The following is a 23,471-nucleotide window of genomic DNA, read 5'->3' as shown; positions in this document are numbered from 1 at the left end:
TTCACCTAGGGACAGCCCTGCCCTAGAGGCTTGAGATTACTTGCAGTAGGTGTTTGCCCTGAGCAGCATTCGAATGACAGTGCCAACATTTACTTCCTAGTCACATTTTTCTGTGAGTCTGCCACTGAACAGCCTCTTCTAATCAACACATTCTTTTTCTATGTTAATACGTTGAATTAGGTTATTGGGAAGTCTTGCTGGCTAAAGAAGCCTTCTTCAGGTACCCTTAAATATCTACTGTCTGACCTATCAAGTGTTCATTTTTGTTCATCTTTTTTTCATTCAGTGAATATTAATTAGTGGATCAAGCACTGTACTAATCACCAAGGGATGAAGGGTGATTACTCCAGACAGTTTTTGCCCTCGTAGTAGTAATGGACTAGCTAGAAGGAGGGCAAGCTGCTCTCAACATTTTGTGGGACAGACACCTCACTCAGTGGATACTGACTAAATGCTACAGTTCCTGAAGCCCTCTTCAACATGTATAATGACATCTGATGAGACTATGTCTCCACAACTACAACATGACAAGTCATGAGATAACTGGAACATGTTCTTCTTCATTAGTCCCAAGGCATCTCCCCAAAAGAGCAAATCCACAATTAACCCCTTATATTTTTTTATTAATAAGCTACTCAATACCAGTGCATAAAAAGAAACTAACAAAATGTCATATTGCAACAGCTTCCAAATTATAATTTGAGATAATCAGCAAAGTGTCAAATATCCATTCGCTTTCCTCATTCATTTATGCTACAAATATGAATTGAGCTTACTCTGGCGCACACCAGACACCATGTGTGATGCTGCGGGGAATATCAGGATGTCTTAGTTACCTAGGGCTGCTATAACAGAAATACCACAAGTGGGTGGCTTTAAAGAACAGAATTTTTTTTTTCACAGTCCTGGAGGCTAAAAGTTCAAGTTAGGAATTCAGCCTTGTTGATTCCTTCCTTGGCGGTAGCCCCAGGTGTTCCTTGGTTCCTTGATGATTCTCACATGGCACCTGTATTCCCCATGTGAGTATGTCTGTGTCTGTGCTGCTCTTTCCATACCTCCGAAGTGATTAGCTTTAGGACCCACTCTACACTTGGTATGACCTTAACTGATGGATTGCTTGCATTACGTTAGATTACGTTATAGACAATGATTACTTTCTATTACTATTATCGGTTACCATGCAGTCAATGGCTGAAATTTCAGAAGTACATCGCTAGGCTTCTCTTCTGAGGTACCTCAGGGTGGACTCAAGCTTCCAGCCTTTCAGTTAGCAGCTGATTGTGTTAACAGTTTGCACCACCCAAGTATTCCTGTATTAGATGTAAGGCAATTCTATTACGTTACACCTACAAGCATAGGGGTTAGGATTCCAACACACATTTTGGAGGCACACAATTCAGTCCATAAGACAGAATAAATAGGAAATGATCATTGCCCTCAGCTCCTCACAGGTTAGTAGTACACAGCCTTGGCTCTACTGGATTACTAGACATCCTTGTTTATTCCAATTTCAGCACCAACATTTGCTGGGTATGTGAGAATCCGGCAAGTTACTTTAATCTTTCTCAGTGTCATCCCCAATAAAGTGAGGATAATAATAGCACCTACATTATAGCATTATATGAGGATTAAATGTGGTGATTCCTGTGAAGCTCTTACCTCAATATCTGGTAAATGCTAAGTCATCAACAGAAGTCACCTGTCAGTACTAAGCAGTGATGATGGTACCAGTGATGGTAGTACTAGTAGTAATTTCTACATCCAAATTAACAGCAGCTGGAGTTTTCTTTAACCACCTCTGGTCATCTCAAAGCCAAATGTATGTAGAGTTAACCCAAAGATCATAATTCCATGTATGTTATAGTTATTGACAATGAAAATTTCAAGTACTCCCTATCTAAAGTAGGAACTATATTTAATTGTCTTCCATGCCAAAGGGAAATGAACAAATATTCTCTCCTGGAGGGGTGTGGGGGGAAGGTAAACTGCCTTTTCCTCTCCTAAAGTTCTAATTTTCCAGAAAACATTCTGGATAGAAGCTGCAAACTAAATAAAACAAAGAAAGTAAACTTACTGAATATGGAAAAAGTTTCTTTTTTTTTTTTTAATAATGTCAACTTAACTGTGGCATTCAGGATGAGCAAATGAGGGGTAAAGAGTTCAAGTGTACATCTAGCCTACACCTGGGTTAAATTGAGCAGAGGAATGCAAGAGTCCCCAATTTTTCAAATACTGCTTTCTTTCCTCTTTCTCTCCCTCCTCCCCCAAAATGAATTAGAAAATTGCTAACAGAATTTAAAAGCAGACTGGTTTGGCCTCTTCCAGCTCATTAAAATATTCCCCCTGGTCTTAGGAACCCTTTGAAGTGCCCTACTTGGTTACCAAATGCTGGTGATACAGCTGGAAAGTTTAGCTGTGACTACTTAAGGGTTATATTAAGAAGGCAATCTTAGTTCATTTCTAAACTCCAGCCACTTCATTCTCAGAACTATCTACCCGCCATGTCTGGGATGGCTAACCCCATTCACAGTTAAAAATTTTTAGAGAAGGAAATTGAGTAAAATGCTTAGAAGTGGATGTGAGATTATCCTTCAGCATTTTAAGACTATGACACTAACTGTTGGATAAAATGGTATCTGAGGATGAAATTTCTAGCTTCACTGGTTTGGAAGGAGTCCATTGCTATTTTATGGTAAGTACTAATCAGTTTTCCGTATCAGTTTTGCGTGAATTTCTCTTGCTACAGGGTCAGTGATGGCATGTGGTCAGTGTGCCTCAAATTTTGAAGGCGAGGCCCTCAGAGTTAGCTGTCTCAGTACCCCATTTGTCTGATGTTGCAGCTGAAGGTGAGAAGTAGCGTGAACATATTTTTTGCCACACCTCAGTTTTGTCCTCTACCAAGTGGAAATCGTGTGGATTTAGAATCAAAGACCCACAGAGAAATATTGCAGAGAAGTAGTTAAGCCATGAAATATTCTGCAAATATACAGGTTAATATGCCAAATGCCATTTTTTCCACGTTTCCACCTTTTTTCCCCCTTCAAGACCCAAGTCAGATCTTTTCATACGCTAGCTATGTTTAACAATAATGAACTTTACAGTAGAAAATTCAGACCCTGAATGATTTTATTTGAAAATAAGGGCAATTTGCTGGCTTCCTTAGAGGACTATTGAACTCAAGAATGGGTTCAAGAGTATCTACTTCTCTAGAGAATTTTAAAAGCTCATAGATTGTCATGAGTCTTGGGGATTTTGATGCAATCCTGTCCGGGGTCAAAGGCTCACATTCTTCTCAGAATCAGCCCTATGATTCTGACTGTAGATCTTCATTAACTAGCAGTCCTCAACCTCACACAAGAGCTTAACAGCTGTGCATAAGACAAGCTTTTAAATCTGCCCACATTTCAACTCTTTGACCTGAATTCAAAGGAAGCATTATTTTATCCAGACACTGTGTTGTGTGAGTAGCTTTTCAAGAGTTAAAAAGTTGCCTTTGTTTTCAAAGCCTATGGTAATTGCCCTTGGCTTTGAGGATAATGTTAGAAGTGGCTTTTCGTGATGTATTAGGGCTGGAGCAAATCTTAGATTTACTGGCAATTCATACATGGATCCAACCATTGGGGGAAGTATTTGTATTCATAAAATTGTACTCCAGGGAAAAAAACAACAGGAATGTTAAAGGTCGAGACATTAGGTAAAGGATCAGGTGCTTGCACAGCACGATGTGGCTCGGTCTGAGGGCCGTTTTCTGAGTGATGGTGCCGGTGGGTGATGATCAACCATCTCTGGCTTGCAGGTGACTTTGGGGTTTCAGCCTACCCTCGGGGGCTGGGAGAAGGGCACACTGCCTCCACAGTACACAAGCTAGCTTCTCCTATGGCTTCTACTTGCCTTCAAAACAGCATTCCCTGCTTTTAAATTTGACACGGGTTCAACCAGTGTTATTAGAAGTGTGAGAACTGCTCTTTCTGAAGAAGTCGTATCTCCACAGAATGCAGAAAAACTCATGTTATGGTAACTCCAGACTTAAAATGCCTTTCCTAACTTTCAGATATCATTTTGACATGTTTTCCTGTAGGTATTATTCGACTCTCACTGGAAAACTTTCCATCAGGTCTTATGTCCCCTCCTTTTCCGTTGCTGTATTATTAAGTGCTGTTCAGTCAATGCCAACTCATAGCAATCCAATGTATAACGAAATGAAACACTGCCTGGTCCTGCGCCATCCTCACAATCATTGCTATGTTTGAGCCCATTGTTGCAGCCACTGTGTCAATCCATCTCAATGATGGTTTTCCTCTTTTTCACTGACCCTCTATTTTACCAACCATAATGTCCTTCTTCAAAGACTGGTCTCTCCTGATAATATGTGCAAGGTACATGAGACGAAGTCTTATCGTCATTGCTTCTAGGGAGCATTCTAGCTATACTTCTTCCAAGGCAGATTTGTTCATTCTTCTGGCAGTTCATGGTATATTCAGTATTCTTCACCAACACCATAATTCAAAGGCATCAATTCTTCTACAGTCTTCCTTATTCATTGCCTAGCTTTCACATGCGAATGAAAAAATAATGAGGCGATTGAAAATACCATGGCATGGGACAGGCACACTTTAGTCATCAAAATGACATCTTGGCTTTTTAATACTTTAAAGAGCTCTTTCGCAGCAAATTTGCCCAATGCAATACTTCATTTGATTTCTTGGCTGCTGCTTCCATGGAAGCTGTTGATTGTGAATCCGTTGATTGTGGATCCAAGTAAAATGAAATCCTTGACAACTTCACTATTTTTTTTCCTTTATCATGATGTTGCTTATGGGTCCAATTGTGAGGATTTTGTTTTCTTTAGTTGAGGTGTAATCCATACTGAAGGCTGTGGTCTTTCATCTTCATCAGTAAGTGCTTCAAGTCCTCTTCACTTTCAGCAAGAAAGGTTGTGTCATCTGCATACTGCAGGTTGTTAATGAGTCTTCCTCCAATCCTGATGTTGCATTCTTTTTTACATAGTCCAGCTTCTCAGATTAGTTGGTCAGCATACAGATTGAATAAATTTGGCGAAAGGATACAACCCTGACACACACCTTTCCTGATTTTAATCCGTGCAGTATCCCTTTTTCTGCCTCTTAATCTATGTACATTTTCCTTATGAGCACAAGTGTTCAGGAATTCCCATTTTTCGCAATGTTATCCATAATTTGTTATGATCCACACAGTCGAAAGCCTTTGCATATTCAATAAAACATAAGTAAACATTTTTCTGGTATTCTCTGCTTTCAGCCAAGATCCATCAGACATCAGCAATGATATGCCTCATTCCACGTCCTTTCCTGAATCTGGCTTGAATTTCTGGCAGTTTCCTGTCTATGTACGGCTGCAATCATTTTTTAATTACTTCAGCAAAATTTTACTTGTGCATGATATTAATAATATTGTTCAATAATTTCTGCATTCTGTTAGATCACCTTTCTTTGGAATGGGCATAAATATGGATCTCTTCCAGGTGATTAGCCAGGTAGCTGTCTTCCAATTTTCTTGGTATAGGCCAATGAGCACTTCCAGAGTTGCATCTGTTTGTGGAAACATCTTAATTGGTATTTCATCAATTCCTGGGGCCTTGTTTTTTGCCAATGCCTTCAGTGCAGCTTGGACTTCTTCCTCTACAGCTTTAATATATCTGTCTGAGTTTTATAAATGGCTGGCGGAAAAGAAGGGCATAAGTCAATCTGTTCATCTCTTAAACTACTCCTTATAATCTTTTTTTAAATGCCTGTTTTTATGTGTCTGACATGCAATTTGTTTTTGTCTCATAACACATGGTGGTATAACTCATACCAAAAACACAAATCATTCTCATGTAAACTTTCGAAAACCTTTGCCTAGGCCAGCCTGCTATTGGTGGCTCAATGACAGGCCCGTGCCTCTTTTCCAACAGGGCAAGGTGCACTCATGAGAGGACTATATAATAAAATATTTCCTTCCTTGACTTTATAAAGTTAAACACCAAACCTTAAAAAAAAATCCAAGCGAAACAATTTCATAGTTTATGAGGATTCAAATTTCTGTTCTTTTGGGCTCAAAAAAGATAAATTGTTCCATAGTCTCTGCTTTACAAAGGGTAAGTCCAAATTGTGGCAAAGCTTTCTAATCTTCGAAGCCAATAGGACAGGACAGGAATAAACTTCCACACAGCAGAACCTAGTGGGGTAGGCACACCTGGCTGTTGAATGCAAAGGGAGTTTTTTTTTCCAGTGAACTTCGCAGGTCAGGATAAAATCACTATTATTCTGCCATTTTCTAATTTTTCATTTCAGAAATTTGATTTTTTTTTTTAATCCAGGTTCAAAATCCAGAGTTTCATGCAAATCATAGTATCCCCCATGATGCCTGCCTTTCTTGCACTACCACAGCTTCTCCCAGAGTTGGACCACTCATGGGCAGCCACCTATTCCCTTCAGTCCCAGACCCCAATGACTCGATGGTCACTTCTCCAGCCTGGGCTTGGCGCAAGCTTTACTGAAGCTCCCTGAGCATTAAGCAGTTCTATTTCTAATCCTGCCTGTCTAGATTAGACTCCAACCCCATCTTGAACTATGATCACTTCTTTCCTAAACCCCAGGATTCAGGGCCTACTTTAATCCCCCTATATTCCTTTAAGCTCAGTAAAGCATTTGCCACAGCTTTATCGCCCAAGAGGGCACTTTACTGGTGAATTAATTATAATCATTACCATACCATAGTGTGGTATACAGACCATGGGTCTAGGAATCAGAGAACAAAACCAAACCAAACCCAGTGCCATAGAGTCAATTCGGACTCACAGCAGCCCTATAGGACAGAGTAGAACTGCCCCATAGAGTTTCCAAGGAGCACTTGGCGGATTCAAACTGCTGACCCTTTGGTTAGCAGCCTCAGCCCTTAACCACTACGCCACCAGGGTTTCTAGGAATCAGAGACATGCGCACAAATCCTGGCCTGCCATCTGCTGCTGTGCAAATCTTGAACAGACCACTTCTCTGAGTCTTGGCTGCAAATGTGAATAAATACAGAGCATGTCGTAGAGGCAGATTAAGTGAAATGATGGTTGTGAAAGCACCCAGTTCAGCAGGAAGGAAGCACCCTAACTTCTTTTCCTTCTGTCAAAGAGTCAAAGAGGAGCTGCTTCATCTAGGCCCAATAAGAGGTGATTTATTTATACAAATCTTTCTCTGTACCTGTTTGCGAAAATCACTTTTTTTTTTTTTGGCAAGTAACTCTTCATTTAAAAGTTTTCGTTCTCATGCTAGACGTGTTTCACAAACAAAACTCACAAAGTTTAACTTCAAGTGGCAGGACACGGTTTTAGAGAGAACATTTGGAGCAGAACACGTGTCAATCTGTAAGGCCTTCTGGTAATATTTTTGCCAGGGGCTCATCTTTGTCTTACATAATGTAAGCCAGGCATCTGAAATGAGTAGCTCAATAAGTCCCAGGGCAAGAGAGATGCCAAAGCAATTACATTTATGGTAAATTCAGAAGAGGAAAATGTGTATAAGATAGAAAGAAAATCTCAGTGGGCACAATGTCAAGGAAAGGCAGTAGCTGATCTTTGCCAGCAGTGGTTGGATGCCACTAGCATGGAGCAATTAGAAAAGGAATGAATCTGCTGGAGCAAAAACACTGTGATGGCCACGAAGCAGAACCTTAAAACAGCGAAAGGCCCTATAAGGACAATGAAAGCATTTTTAGTGCTTTGTGTTTATGAGCTGTTCTTAATTTCTAAAAGCACTTCATGACTTTTCTTCTGAGTCACAAACGAATCAGGGCAGGACTGATATATTGTCATCCTATTCTGAAGTCTCACCATATCAAAAATGTTATTTTTTTAATTCTGCTCTTCCACTGTCTCTATCCTTCCCTTCACTGCCAAGTTTCTTAAAAGAGATGCTTCCATTTGCTGACTCCAATTTCCACCTCCCGTTTCTCTGGAGTACACCTGCAATCTGGCTTCTACCTTCACCACACCACAGAAACTGTCCTTTTAAAGGTCACTGGGGACTTCTAATTGCCAAATCCAACAGCCTCTTCCCAGTCCTTCCCCTACTTTAAAAGTCTATGGAATTTGACACAGTTGACCCTCCTACCCACTTCTTCTTTATATATACATATATAATTGTAATTTTGGTAAAAGTGTACCTAGCAAAACAGGTCCTTATTTAACAATTTCTGCACATATCATTCAGTGATGTTGGTTATATTCATCACATTGGATCAACATTCTCATTATTTCTAGTTGTTCTGTCCCCATTAATCTAGTCTCAGAGCCTCCAACCTTCTTCTTTGTGCTTTAGAGTGTTTGTTGACCATTTGGCCTCACACAGATGGTTTTTAAAACAGTGCAGTACTCAAGGGTGATATTCATTGCTTTATGGGCTAACCTCCTATTATCTAAAAGGTGACTTAAGGAGATAGTTTCAGTTCAAGGCTTAAAGAATACGGCAGGGTAATCATCCCAGGGTTTCCTCCTGTCTCAGTGGGCCTGGATTTTTTGAAAATTTGAACTTCTGTTCCACATTTTTCTCCCTCTCTATCAGGACTCAACTATTGTGGCCCTGATCAGAACTATCAGTAGTGGTAGCCGAGCACCATCTATTTCTTCTGGTGTCAGAATAGATAATTAGACAATTAGTCCCATCGACTGATTCCTTCACAGAGTCTTGGGTTTCCTTCTTTCTCTTTTGCTCCAGGCACCCAGAGACCAATACTGCATTTCTTATGCAAATAACACATGCCTTCTACATGATTGTCAACCGTGCCCTCCCCCTCTGAGGTATTTTCAGAAGCGCTACTATGCCAATTTTTTTTTTACATGTTGCTGTAAAAAAAAAAAAAAAAAATTAACATAACACACAAAAATACCTCTTTGGGCGAAGGTGCAGTTGGCAAACAAACGTAGCAGGTACACATTGTTTACATAAAAATACGATAGTTCTATCTTAGATGGCTGCTCACAAGCTTTTAAGACCCCGGATACTACTCACCAGCCTAGGATGTAGAACATAAACTTTATGAACTATATTATATCAATTGACTGAGTTGTCCCACAAGACTATGATCCTAAGTCTTCAAATCAAGAAAATTGATCCTCTGAGGTGATTGGTTAAGTCTAAGAAGTATCAGTTTCTGTGACCTTATTTGATTTATTATACATATATATAAGTATGTGTATGTATATTTATACACATATTTTTATATGTATACATATAAACACAACACGTATTTTGGTGGTTGTTGGAAAATTTAGTATAACTTGGTCTGGAGCATGTACCTAAACATCTTGTGTGTGTGTGTGTGTGTGTACAACTTAATGGCATCAGTTATTATGGTTAAGCCGTGCACAATTCTTCGATATTCACTACTACTTTTTTCATCACCATAGTAAAAAGTGACTACTGTCTGTACAGTGAATCCATCTGCCCCCAACCACCTGGCCCCTGGTAACCATTAATGAATGTTCATCTCCACCTATATAGCTGTTCTTGCATTTTATAAAAGTGATCATACAATATTTGTCTTTTTGTGATTGACTTATTTCGCTCAGCATGTCCTCTAGGTTCATCCATGATCCACAATGTCTCGGGAACCTGTCGCTCTTTACTGCTGCGTAGTATTCCACCATACATATGTATCACATTTTGTTCATCCATTCATCCATTGATGGGCACTTAGGTTGTTTTTGGAAACCCTGGTGGCATAGTGGTTAAGTGCTACAGCTGCTAACCAAAGGGTCAACAGTTCGAATCTACCAGGAGCTCGTTGGAAACTCTATGGGCAGTTCTAATCTGTCCTATAGGGTTGCTATAAGTCAGAATCAACTCGACAGCCCTGGGTTTGGTTTTTTTTTTTTTTTTTTGGTTTTAGGTTGTTTTTATCTTTTGGCTATTGTGAATAGTGCCGCAATAAACATAGGTGTGTATATATCTATTCATGTCTATCTTACTAGATCTTTAGGGTACATACCAAGGAGTGGAATTGCTTCATCATAAGTTAGCTCTATTTCTAAGTTTCTAAGGAATCACCATACTGTTTTCCATAGTGGTTTTACCATTTTACATTCCCACCAGTAGTATATTAGGGTTCCAATCTCCCCACATCCTCGTCCACATTTGTTGTTTCCTGATTTTTTTTTTTTATGATTATTGCCATTTTAGCAGGAGTGAGATGGTATCTCATTGCAGTTTTGATTTACATCTCTCTAATAGGGTCACTATGAGTTGGAATCAACTCAAAGGCAATAGGTTTGGTTTTTTGTTTCGTTTTGTTTTAATAGCTAATAAGATCCAGGGCCTGGGTGGCACAGCAGTTAAGAGCTCAGCTACTAACCAAAAGGTTGGCAGTTTGAATCCACCAGCCACTCCTTGAAAACCCTTTGGGAAAGTTCCACCTGTCCTAAGGGTTGCTATGAGTCTGAATTGACTCAATGGCAATGGGTTGGGTTTTTTTGGTTTTAATGGTTAATAACATAGAACATCTTTTCATGTGTTTGCTCACTACTTGAATGTCCTGTTTGTTGAACTGTTTGTTCATTTCCTTTACCTATTTTTTAACCAGGTTATTTGTCTTTTTGTTGTTGAGTTGTAGAAGTTTGATATGTATTCTAGAAATTAGACCCTTATTGGATATGCCATTCCCGAAGATTTTTTCCCAGTCTATAGATTGTCTTTTTAGTCTTTTGACAAAGTCTTTGATGAGCATAAGTATTTAAGTTGTATAAGGTCCTAGTTACCCAATTTGCCTTCTGTTATTCATACAGTTGTACTGCGTTGTATATTCTATCTTTACGAAAAATTAGATTCTGTAGTTTTTCCCTAAGTTTTATTCCAAGAACTTTATAGTTTTAGCTTGAATATTTAGGTCTCTGATCCATTTAGAGTTAGTTTTTGTGTGTAGTGTGAGATACAGGTCCTGTTTCATTTTTCTACAAGTGGAGATCCAATTTTGTTGAAGAGGTTGTTTCTTCCAATTGAATGGACTTTGACCCCTTCTCCAATATCAGTTGTCCATAATGAGTAGATTTATTTCTGGGTTCTCAATTTAATTCCACTGGTCTATGTGTCTATCATTAAACCAGTACAAGGCTGTTTTGATTGCTATAATTGTATAATGTGTTGTTAGATCAGGGAGTGTGAGGCCTCCTACTTTGTTCTTCTTCAGCATTGCTTTGGCTATTCATGGCCTCTTTTCTTTCCACACAAAGTTAGTGATCACTTTCTCCATTTTAGTAAAAAAATGCTGTTGGAATTTTGATCAGGATTGCATTGTATCTACAGATCACTTTAAGTAGTACTGACATTTTCACAATATTGTCTTCTTACCCATGAGCACAGAATATCTTCCCGTTTATGTGGGTCCTTTTAGTCTCTTGTAGTAGCTTTTTATACTTTTCATCGTATAAGTCTTTTCTATCCGTGGTTAGGTTTATTTCTAGGTATTTTAACTTTTTTGGTGCTATTGTAAATGGTATTGTTTTCTCGATTTCCTTTTCAGATTTTTCCTTGTAAGTGTTAAGGAACCTGATTTTTATGTGTTGATCTTGTACACTGCAATGTTGCTAAATTCTTCTGTGAGATCCCACTCACTTCTTAAAACTCTTTTCTCTGTCTTCTTTCTGGTTCTTCACTTACTTTCCTGTTTTTTGGGGGGGAGGGGGGTTGTTTCCTCCCTACTCTTTCCCAGAGAAGGCATTTCCTAAAGTTCCATTCTTAGTTTTCTTCTTGTCTTGCTCTATATTTTTTGCTTGAGTGGTATCATATGCTGCTATAACCAAACCGAACCCAAACCTGTTACTGTCGAGTTGATTCTGAGTCCTAGAGACCCTGCATGACAGAGCAGAACTGCCCCATAGGGTTTCCAAGGGGTGACTGGTGGATTGGAACTGCTGACTCTTTGTTTAGCAGCCCTAGCTGTTAACCACTGTGCCATTAGGGCTCTATATACTGCAACAAATTTAATTATTATTCCTGTGGTTGTATCAGTCAAAAGTCCAGTCAGGAAACAGAAACTATCAGGAGACAGAAACCACACCAGTAATTTGAACAGGGAAATTTTAATACAGGCAATCCCCGAGTTATGAACGAGATCTGTTCCTAAGTGTGTCTTTAAGTCAAAGATGTAGGTCAATTGGAACAGGTGATTACGGTTCTTATTTAGCTTTACTTTAGTGCAAGAAGGAGCCCTGGTGGCACACTGGTTAAGAGATGGCTGCTAACCAAAGGGCTGGCCGTTCAAATCCACCAGCCATTCCTTGGAAACTCTATGAGGCTCTTCTACTCTGTCCTATAGGGTCACTATGAGTTGGAATCAACTTGGCAACAATAGGTTTAGTTTTTTGGTTTTAGTGCAAGAAAAGGCTCAAGGTGTTTTCAATGATTTAAAACCTGCACGTTCAGCAAGTGAAGGTGATTGTGATGAAGAATTTGTTGCAAGTAGGGGTTGGTCCAATCGCCTCAAAGTATCACAAAGTAAGGCAAAGAAGGGAAGATTTGGAGTTGAGAGGCAATATATTAATGATTGACATGGCAGATAATTTCCAAATCTACATTTCTTCCCCGATCTCTCTTCTAAAACTCCAGACTTCTGGATGTCTATCCACAGATATCACAAAGACACTTGAAACTCAGCATGTCTTCTTCATTATCCATGTTCAAACAGTTATCAAGACCTGTAAATCCTATCAGAAAAAAATGTCTCTGGAATACGTCTCTTCTTTTGAACATATACATTCCTTGGCTATATCCTATCACTGCCACTTCCATAGTTCAGATTCTCATCAACAATTAAAACTGGCCTCCATGCTTACAATTGCTTGAGTCTACCTCTGTTTTTCCCATTTTCACCATAATGTACTGTCCAAAACAAGTTTTTCTTCTCAAAAATATCGAAGTTTCTTTGCCAATGGAACAAAGCCTAACTTCCTTATCTTGACATTCAAGGCCGTTCACGATAAGCCCCCACTCTACCTTCCAGTCTCATTTCTCGCTACATCCAAGAAGAAGAAAAAGAAGAGAAGGATGACAAGGGGGAGAAGAAGGTGGAGGAAGAACTAACATTTATTGAGCATTTAATACGGGCCAGGTACTAATACAAGCATCTTACATGTATAATTTCATTTAATAATCACAAAAAACTTCTGAGCTATTATTATTATCTTCATCTTCCAGAAGAGGAAACTGAGGTAAAGAGAAGTCAAGTAACTTGACTAATGTCATTCAGCTAGTAAATGGCAAAATCGAACTCTAAACTCGTGCAGTCTACAGCCAGAATCTGTGCCCTTACCATTATATTGCTTCCTAAAGATAAATAAATGTAGCTAACATTTACTGAACGCTTACAATGGGCACTTTCATGTATTAAATTAATCATTACAATGACCCTCTGAGGCATGATTATCCTCATTTTACAAACCTTACGTTGAACCGCAGCAAATTATTTGCCATTCCCTAAAAAATGCCTTGTACTGTCTAACCTCTACATTTGTCTTCATTTCTGATCCCCAAGGCTGCAATGTCCTCTGTCCCTTTATTCCCTAGATTCCATTCTACTAGTCCTCCAGAGCCCTTCTGAAGGTCATCAGCTCCACTAAGTGTTCCAAAACGTCTCACTCAGAATTCATCACTTCCTCCTCAGTCCTTCAGCATTTAGTAATCTCTTAGCAATTCAAAGCGATGTCTCTTCAATAAGACTGTGGTCTCCTTGAGAGAGGAAGCCATTTGCTCTTAGTCTTGAATCTCTATCAGTATGTCACAAAGTGACTTTCAGTCAGAAGCACTCCTTAAATGTAGACTCTTTATAAATGGAAAAATAGTTATAGAAAGGATTACATGGCTAAGGCTATAGGGAAACTCAATTCAGCCCTATTCAACCAGGGAACAGAACCCAGACCTGCTTAGTCTCCATTCTCTTCCCTCTCTATACTACACTAGTGTCTTCTTTATTGCTGGCTCTGCACATAAACTTGCATTTTAAAATCACCCACAGTCCATAAAAGCAGAGCATCTTGATTCCTTTTGCCATATTGAAAATTCATGGACAGGAATATTGGAAGTCCCAAACCTTTCTTCCACTCATGTCCTCCCTAGAACATAAACTGAAAAAAGGAGAAGACCAATTTTTCTTTTTAATTGTACACTCAGTATCTAGCACAGTGCCTGGGACATACAGGAACTCAATAAACATTTGTCAAATCAGTAATAAAACCCTCCACTTCTTACTTAAAAGACTCCATGGTTATGCACCACCAATGTTTCTTGAAGATAGTATAGAACCAGGCAATGTTTCATTCTATTGTACGTGGGATCACCATGAATCAGAACCACTAACAGCAACAGTCTGTCTTTAACACTTATTGAATCATCTATCCTACATCTACTAGGCAGGCTGACATTTATACCACTTTCCTCTACTCTTGTAATGGGGCCCTGGTGGCACAGTGGTTAAGAGCTCAGGCTGCCCACCAAAAGGTCAGCAGTTTGAATCGACCAGCTGCCCCTTGGAAACCCTATGGACCTTATGGGGCAGTTCTACTCTATCCTATAGGGTTGCTATTCTTTTAGAAAAGCTTCCTGGGGTGCCAGGAAGGGAACAAAACACGGTTAATGCTGCTAAGCCTGAATTTTCTTGCATACCTTAGGTCTCTACGTCAAATCTTTTCCTAATGCTTGCCCAAAAGGATATGATCTCTGTGATCCTGTCATACGTAATGGTTCCCTTTTCCTCTTTCTTTCCACCGTTTCCTATTCAAGTACTGCCTTATTTTCTAATCCTGTTCAGTATCTCTCAGGATTCCTTGACACTGTTTTAATGATGCCAAGCCTTGAAGCTGAACATCAAAGGAAAAAAAGTATGAAATTATCTATTTTGTTATAGATTTATTCAATATTCTGTGCCCTAGATTTGGAGTGTGAGTATGAATATGAATTATTTTACCTTCAGCCACAGGTACAGAATCTATGTTGAAAAATTATAAATCATTTTTTAACTTTCCTTGTCTCTATTCTAAAAACACTATTCAAATGAATGAACAAGTTCTACTGGAAATTTATTCACCTGTTTATCCTGACAGTGTTGCGTTTGTGAGCAAGAGGAGAGGGTATGTATATGTCCTAAAGGGTTAGGAAAACAAAGAGAAAGAAGCGAGAGAGAACAGCCTGGTATTAATCTTGTATCTAGGTGGCTACCTTATCCTATATTGAACTCACAGCATTTCCTCTCTGTCATAACTATTTCCTGGAATTTACACAGATGTAGACAATTACGCTTTTGAAACTTGAAATTTGGCTTCCAAAGCAGTTTATTCCATTGTCTACACAGATGCCATTTGAGTGAAAATTTAGAAAATTTGAGAGTTTAGAAAATAATCTTCTCCATCCGGCCAGAGCCCTCTGGAGTTCATAACGTTGACAAACAAAACAAGGCTCTCCGAGAGGCTTTGGTATCCACACACAGGCTGATTTGGTAGGTTTGCCACTCCATGTCCCTGGCTTCTTTATGTTCTCTTCTTCCCCACATCCTCCTTTTCCAAGACCACAGCCCCCCAGTGAGTGAGCATGGACGCCAGCTCACACAGGTGGTCGAACTTCTCCCTCTGTGGCCAAGGTGGCCGTTAGCCTCTACCAGTTGCCATTAGGTCAATTCTGGCTCATGGCGACCCCACATGTGTCAGAGTAGAACTGTGCACCATAGGGTTTTCAATGGCTGATTTTTCAGAAGTAGATCACCCGGCCTTTCTTCCGAGGTACCTCTGAGTGGACTTGGACCACCAACCCTTGGGATAGCAGCTGAGCAATTTAACTGTTTGCACTTCCCAGGGACTCCTGTAAACCTATAACCCATAGCTGTCAAGTTGATTTTGACTCATAGCGACCCTCTAGGGCAGAGTAGAACTGCCCCATAGGGTTTCCAAGGAGCAGCTGGTGGATTCGAACTGGCAACCTTTTGGTTAGTAACCAAGCTCTTAACCACTGCACCACCAGGGCTCCAACATAAGCAGCTGCTTTTCTTCCCTAAACATGGGTCCCACATCCTAGACTCAAGTACAGGGAGCAACACTACCCTGAAAACGTCTTTGGTATAAATTGATACTTGTTTTCTAACAAGTGTGGGTCTGTGAGTTAAATGACCCAAAAATGAAAAGAAAGCCCTGCCCGGAGTTCTGTCAGGCAGCTCTCAGGTCATAGACTGCTGTAGAAAACCCACACACTGGATTCAGATGAGAGGATCAAATGGGAGCTTTACAGAGTGTGCTGGGCTCAAGGCAGAGAGAAAAATCTAAGTTTAACCTTCAGGTGGTTTCCATTTCACCAGGAATACTCTATCACACATCAAGGAATGGATTTCTTTAAAGGCATATTTTAAACTTGGCTTCCCAAATTCTGGAGTAAAATTCCTCTCTGGTACTTTGTTTTAGGAAAGGTGTAGAAAAGGTAAAAGAAATGAGAGTGAAATCAGGGGAAATTTTCTTAGAATGAACTCCAACACCAACCAAGTTCACTCCAAACTTTAGCGCAAGATGCTAAGAGGAGGAATGCAGTGGGTTTGCAAGAAATGAGAGGAAGCATTTTCCCTAATTCAGCTTTCTAAGCTGGAGCTGATGAGTTCCAGGCAAATGTATACAGAGCCGCTTGTGTGTATTCCACTTGTGGTTTTCTTTGTTTTTGTTTGCTTGCTTTTGCAAGAAAGTCCATAGCTTTCCTTGGATTTGCAGAGAGGTCTGTAGGATAACCAGGTTAAGAACTGTTGCCCTGTATCCTATATCATTTCACATTCTCCTGTCATCAGAGACAGAGATCCTGAAATGGAGGTACAGTGGTAGGGGTGATCCCAACCTGTTGCCAAATTCCCTGAACAAGGCAACTGGGACCCACCACAGTGATTCTCTGCTGGATGACATCATACCCACCTCTATCCCTAAAGTGGATGAACTATGAAATAGCTCCCTTCACCACCACCCCCATCCCAGCATCATCCATTCTGTCCATACTCCAGTAACCAGGTGCCGTCAGGCCCACTCCAGCTGGTGGCAACCCCCTGTGTGTGTTAGAATTAAACTATGCTCCATTGGGTTTTTAATGCTTGCTTTTTCAGAAGTAGATCTCCAGGCCTTCAGTCCAGGCGCCTCTGGGTGGACTCCATTCACCAATCTTTTGTTTAGCTGCTGAGAGTATTAACCATTTGCACCACTCATGGACTCCTTTACTTGTATATTTCATGATAACCTTCTCTTTGCCCGTTGCACCATCCCAATTGAATAGGCCCAGTTCAGGCATCTTTCGGATCTGACCTTATCCACTCATTCCAGGCAAAAGAACCTTAACTAATAGTCAGTTGAATTCGTGCTGTTCTTCTTTGTATTCTTAACAATACCTAAAGGGGTTGTTACAGGTAGTTCCCGATTTAAGATAGGGCTCCGTCCACAACTCTGTTGTAAGTCAGTTCTAACCTAAGTCGGATACCTTTTTTTCTTTAGGTTTCATTACTATTGCCTTTTATTATCTGTATCTTTTTAAATCTGATCTTTATTTGTTGGTGTCAGTGTCATAACAATGAAGTCGGAGTCGTAATGGCTGTCGGGCACGTGCACAGTTCAATTGTGGCATGTCGTTACAGTCGAATATTACTCAACTTTCTATCCATTACACTCCCAACACCGATACCGACAAAGACCTCATTGTAGACCAGGCCATAGCCTGCTATACAGCAGTGTTTTGATGAGTAAATCATAACATTGAACATCTTTGAGTGAACGTCTGAGAATGATAACATCGGCAAATTACATGCTGCAACATGGTATGTAGTTCGTATTACTAACAATTAAATGTATAAAAAATCTGGATGTCATAAGTGCGGTTCAGCGTAACTCGAATGCGTTGTAAATTGGGGACTATCTGTATTATAGTCCAGACCCAGACCAGACCCAGTGCCGTGGAGTCGATTCTGATTCATAGCAACCCTGGTGGTATAGTGGTTAAGTGCTACGGCTGCTAACCAAAGGGTGGGCAGTTCGAATCCACCAGGCGCTCCTTGGTAACTCTATGGGGCACTCCTACTCTGTCCTATAGTGTTGCTATGAGTCTCTATGAGTATTATAGTCCAGGATTATATAAAGTCAGAAAAAGAATCAATTGAAATATGTAGTTTACTGAACACCTTATCTAAGCATACACACCTAAGTAACAAACTACAAATAGCGATGACAAAGGGGCAGATCTCTGTCCCTACCCTGCTTCTCTTGTGGCTTCTACTGCTGATCTTTTTTACAGTCCACCCACTTCCCACCCTAACTATCCAGTGCCTTGTATCAGGGCTAATGCAATAACTGTAGAGAATTATCAGGCATTTTCTCCCTCTGCATTTTTTCAAAGTTCAAGGTTTAAGCAGAGGATCTTTAGGTAGGATAGTATTATGACAATTGTACTGTTTTCCCTATTTTGCTACTGCTGTAGGGTGACATTTACCTTATCAGCCAAGAGAAATGCTAAACCAGGACCACAAGTGTAGACCAAGATCCTCCCAGGCCAACAAGAATATAAGGTTATATCCTACACAGAATTATGCAATGCTAAGTGATTCACCCCATCACACTCTCCTCTTGCATCACCTGCGTCTTACTAAATCTCCCCCACAGCTGAAGTGATAATGGCAAAAGATGCTTGGAAACAGGAAGAAAACAGATTCCAAGCTAACTCTCTGAAGAAAGAAAAACCTCCCATTTTACACAAGTCACGATCTCTGCCACTCTCTACGTTGCATCATCACGCATTTCTTCGCTGCAGCCGGTTGTAGTTTTGCTACTTAACCATCTCATGTTCTTTTACATGTAGACTTGTTATGTTGTTGTTAGTTGCCATCAAATCAACTCCACTCATGGTGACCTTATGTATAACACAATGAAATGTTGCCTGGTCCTGTGTCATCTTCATGTCCGTTGGTATGTTTGCAACTTCCAGCTCTATAGCAGACAGTGTTCTGTTGTGATCCAAAAGGTTTTCACTGGCTAATTTCTGGAAGTAAATGGTCAGGCCTTTCTTCCTAGTCTGTTAGTCTGGAAGCTCCACTGAAACTTGTCTACCATGGGTGACCCTGCTAGTATTTGAAATACCGGTGGCATAGCTTCCAGCATCACAGCAGCACGCAAACTTCCATAGTACAACAAACAGACAGACAGGTGACGGACTGGAACATGCCATATTGAATTCCCTTCTTCTCCATAAGTTGCATTCAAGTTCAACACATCGTTCAATTAAAAAAAACACCATTGCTGTTGAGTCGATTCCAACAATAGTTAGTTTTATCTACTACCTGATTGATACCAGCATTGTCAAGAGGTGAGGGAACAAAAATAAAAAGCAATCCCACGCACAATATTTTTCTACTTTCCACAGATTCGAAATGTGGCAGCAAATCTGTGTGTGGACAGCAAGCATGGAGCCACAGGAACAGAGCTGAGGCTGGACATCTGTGTCAAGGATGGTTCTGAAAGGACGTGGTCTCATGAACAGGTATGTCAGCTTCAAGAAGTCTTGGTTGGGGAGACAGGAGGCAGGGATGTCAGGACACAGTGGGAACAAATCCCTAGACGGGGCATCTGGGGACCGGGGTGAGGGGCTGGGCCTGTCATCAACTCCGTAGCTAAGTGAATTGCTTAACATCTTTGCTTCTGTTTCTTGGCAGAAAAGCTGTGATAATCAATTGCAATAACGTATAAAAACATGCTTCAAATAGTGGAAAAGATGGTAGACGTGTAGAAGGTGATCCTAGCATTATTTCCTTTCCCAGAATGATTGTTTTCAAAACATGAAAGCCTTTAGGGTATTATGCAACTTGTCCAAATATATTTAGTGAGTTTAATGAGACTGTTGTTCTATAAGTGTTTAGAACTTTATCTAATCTTATTTTCCCCTCTGGCTATATATTTCAAGGAATATTTTACATATACATCTTGCTGCTGTTGTAGTTTTTAATACTACACAAGAAGAATAGCTTTGAGGCAGCAACACCCCCACATGACTTCATGCCATACTTTGGAGGGTCAGGGAAAAAGAGGAAGATAGATTGACATACTGGCTGTGACAGTGGGCTAAAAGCCTAACAACAGTAGGGAGATGACACAGGACCAGGTAGTATTTCATTCTGTTGTACACAGGGTTGCTACGACTTGGAACCGACTCGACGGCACCTCACAGCAGTGACAACAAATGGCTTACATAATGCAACTCAGCTGATAAAGTGAGATGTCATTTCTATCTCACTTTGAAACCTGACAGTCCTTAGAAGGGGCTTTACTTACACTGTGTTGCTAGTGAAGGAACAAAGACAATGGACAGAATCATGTCTGCTGCTTTCTAGTGTTTTAAGTTATGAAATATTTCAAATAGAAAATATTGTAACAGACATCTGCGTACCCACCACACAGGCTTAACAAGTATTGACAGCTATTGCCGTGTATTTAAAGGACTAAAAATGTACGGGTACAGTGGAGGCCTCCCATCTTACTCCGCTGCAGAAAGATAAATCCCAGGTTGAGAACAGTATGTCCTACCTGTGCTTTCCCGTCCCCAGAGTCGTCCAGAATGTCTTGCTTATACAAATCAGAGTAAAAACGCCATTTCCAGGAAAGAATGACTTCTCTCCTACAGCTATGTCTGTCAAGCACTCACCTTGTTCAGTGTATCTATCTAAAATATTTTAAACTAGGAAAGACTCACTGTGCCCCGCCCAGGGCCTTAAAAAGTTGTTCAGATGTTCTGAGATCCAGTAGGTTGGTACCTCCCTCTCCCCTACACTCCTCCTGTAACCCCGACCCCACATCTACCCTGCAATACAATGCAGAGCAGCATGGTGTTGGGAAAACAGCCAGTAGACCAAGGCCACATCACAGTCCAGATTTAACTGAATCAGTGGCGGAGCCAACTAAGCACAGCCCTCCCCTAACCACTGATCCTGTATGTATAATTCTGTCCCACAGCTGGCCTCATGGTGTTCTAGAAGGAGCACTGGCCTTGTCATCAAGCCAACCTAGATTTTTCGCTGGGCTTGGCCGTCGTAATCTGTGTGACCTTGTGAAATTGCTAAATCTTCTAGGTCGTGGTACCACCATTTTTAGATCAGAACAACACTATCCACCTCACAGAAAGTGTTGTTGTGAGAACAGATGAGATGATGTCTGCATTCATTCCCTAGGCCTGCCATAGTAAACACCACAAACTAGATGGCTTATAAAAACAGGAATGTATGTCTCACAGTTTGGAGGCGAGTAGTCCAAACCAACATGTTCGCTGGACCAGGCTGTCTCTGAAGTTTCTAGGGGAAGACCCTTCCTTCTCGCTCTCAGCTTCCGGTAGCCCCAGGCATTCCGTAGCTTGCAGACCCATCATCCTCACGCGGTTGTCCTTCCTCTGTGTCTCTCCTCCTCTTTTATGAGGACATTAGTCGTAGAGGGGTAGGACCCACCCTATTCCAGTATTGTCGTTGTTTGCCATCAAGTCAATTCAGACTCATAGGGACCCTGTAAGACAGAAAAGAGCTGCCCCTCAGGGTTTCCTAGGCTGTACTCTTTACGGGAGTAATCACCAGGTCTTTTCTCCAGCGGACCCACTAGTGGGTTTGAACCATCAACCTTCTATTAGCTGACGAGCGCTTAACCATTGCTCCACCAGGGCTCCTTTACTCCAGTATAACCTCACATTCACTTAACATTTTCAAAGGCTCTACTTCCAAACAAGGTTACATTCACAGGTACCAGGGTTGAGGACTTCAATATCTCTATCGGCGGCGGGGCGGGGGGCGGGGGGAGTGTCACAATTCAGCCTATAGCAACGTCTATGAAATAACAGCATTTTTCAAGTGTGGTAGGTGCAGAGTAAATGTACTTTCCCCTCTGCTTTCCCACCCACATCCACAAAATACCAAATTAGAAATCTCCCTCAGGTCCAAGGCAGCTGGGATATGGTTCCATCTATCCCTTCCCAGCACAGTAACAAATACTACCGCTCACCCACATATAGCCTCCCGTGTATGGGGCTCTGTGATTCCAGGATTTACTGTCAAATAGTAGTGACAGTTAGCTGGCTCTCCGCTTCTCCCGTCTTTTTCCACAAGCACCCTTGAGATGTTAGCAGGGATCCGGGGAATAGTGTTGGACTGCCACCTCTACCAAAGCAATTGGGACTTTAGCCTGGGAGCAAGAAACAAGACTTAAGAGGCCTGTCAGTAAAACTGGCAGCTACAGAAAAAAAGAACATATTGAAAAAAATTAATTAAATTTTAAAAAAGGAGAAGGCCATAAGGAAAAGCTTCATCTGCTGGGCTAAATTCCTCTCCTAGCTGGTACCACCTCTCTTCAGCCCAACCAGGAAGCCCACCCAGCCAGCTGGTTGACAGGAAGTATCCTCCCTTAGGTTTAATATTTCTGTCCCCAATAACTTTGTAGAATGATATCTACTCTAGCCTAGAGATTTTATTTAAAAAACAAATATTTTTAAAACTTTAAGTAAAAATATTTTATTTAACTTAACGAGGGGACCATAAAGAAAGCCAACTCTATTGCATACACTTTACACTCCATTGGTTCAGTTTCGTTTTTGTTTTTCTCAGACTACCGGTTAGCTATGAGTCGATTCCAACTCATAGTAACCCTGTAGTACATAGTAAAAGTGCCCCCACAGGGTTTCCAAGGAGCGGCTGGTGGATTCGAACTGCCAAACTTTTGGTTAGCAGGCAAACTCTGAACCACCAGGGCTCTTAGCCCAGCCCAGACGAAGCGGCAAACATCTATGGCATGTAATTCAGGAAACAGTCACCAGAGAGCAGCACTAGACAAGCAGAAAACTGTACAGGCAGAACAAAAAGACCAGTTACTATAGCTCTTTAACAAGAAATTTCCAGACATCTAAATATGGAACTACAGGGAAATTAAGCCAAGTTGACAGGAAGTGAAAAATGAATCATAATCATATTTGAAATATGTATTGTCACATATTGACTTGGGTGTTAAAACACACGCTGCTTCAGTTCTTCAGTAATTAACTGGAGGCTTTATTGAATATATTACTCAACGACTTACAAGAATTAGAATTTATTCTTACACCTTTGGATTAAAATTCCTGAATGAGAAGTGTATCCGAACAGAAAAATTATGAGAATTTTTTTTTTAATTCAGTAGCATTTGAAAAACGCATAAGGGGCAACAATTGTAGTTGAAACGATCTTTTCTTTCCCCTTGCCCCTAGAATGGCAAATATAAAATACAAATGAGTAAACAAAATTATTACGTGGGAAACAAAGGAAAACCCATTGCAGCACCTTTGTAAAAAATGCTTTTTGTTGGAGAGCAGTTTTGATGACTAATCCGGCTTCTGTGAAGGAGGCAAAGGCGTGATTCATTTTTTCAGGGTGATCTATTTAGTTCTTTGATATCACTGTAGCAGAGTGTGCTGGCT

General features: G+C 40.6%; 1 protein-coding gene across 1 annotated transcript in view; it reads left to right on the top strand.

Annotated features, from left to right (window-relative positions):
• GALNTL6 (polypeptide N-acetylgalactosaminyltransferase like 6) overlaps positions 1-23,471 on the top strand; it is a 1,380,753-nt gene that overhangs the window by 1,325,979 nt on the left and 31,303 nt on the right. The window contains exon 10 of the mRNA XM_003415811.4: positions 19,416-19,532. Coding sequence (XP_003415859.1) covers positions 19,416-19,532 — 117 coding nt within the window. The remainder of the gene's footprint in view (positions 1-19,415; positions 19,533-23,471) is intronic.

The sequence above is a fragment of the Loxodonta africana genome, chromosome 21 (genome assembly GCF_030014295.1).
Source record: "Loxodonta africana isolate mLoxAfr1 chromosome 21, mLoxAfr1.hap2, whole genome shotgun sequence".
NCBI classification, from domain to species: Eukaryota; Metazoa; Chordata; class Mammalia; order Proboscidea; family Elephantidae; genus Loxodonta; species Loxodonta africana.
This window is presented reverse-complemented; position numbering and strand designations above follow the sequence as displayed.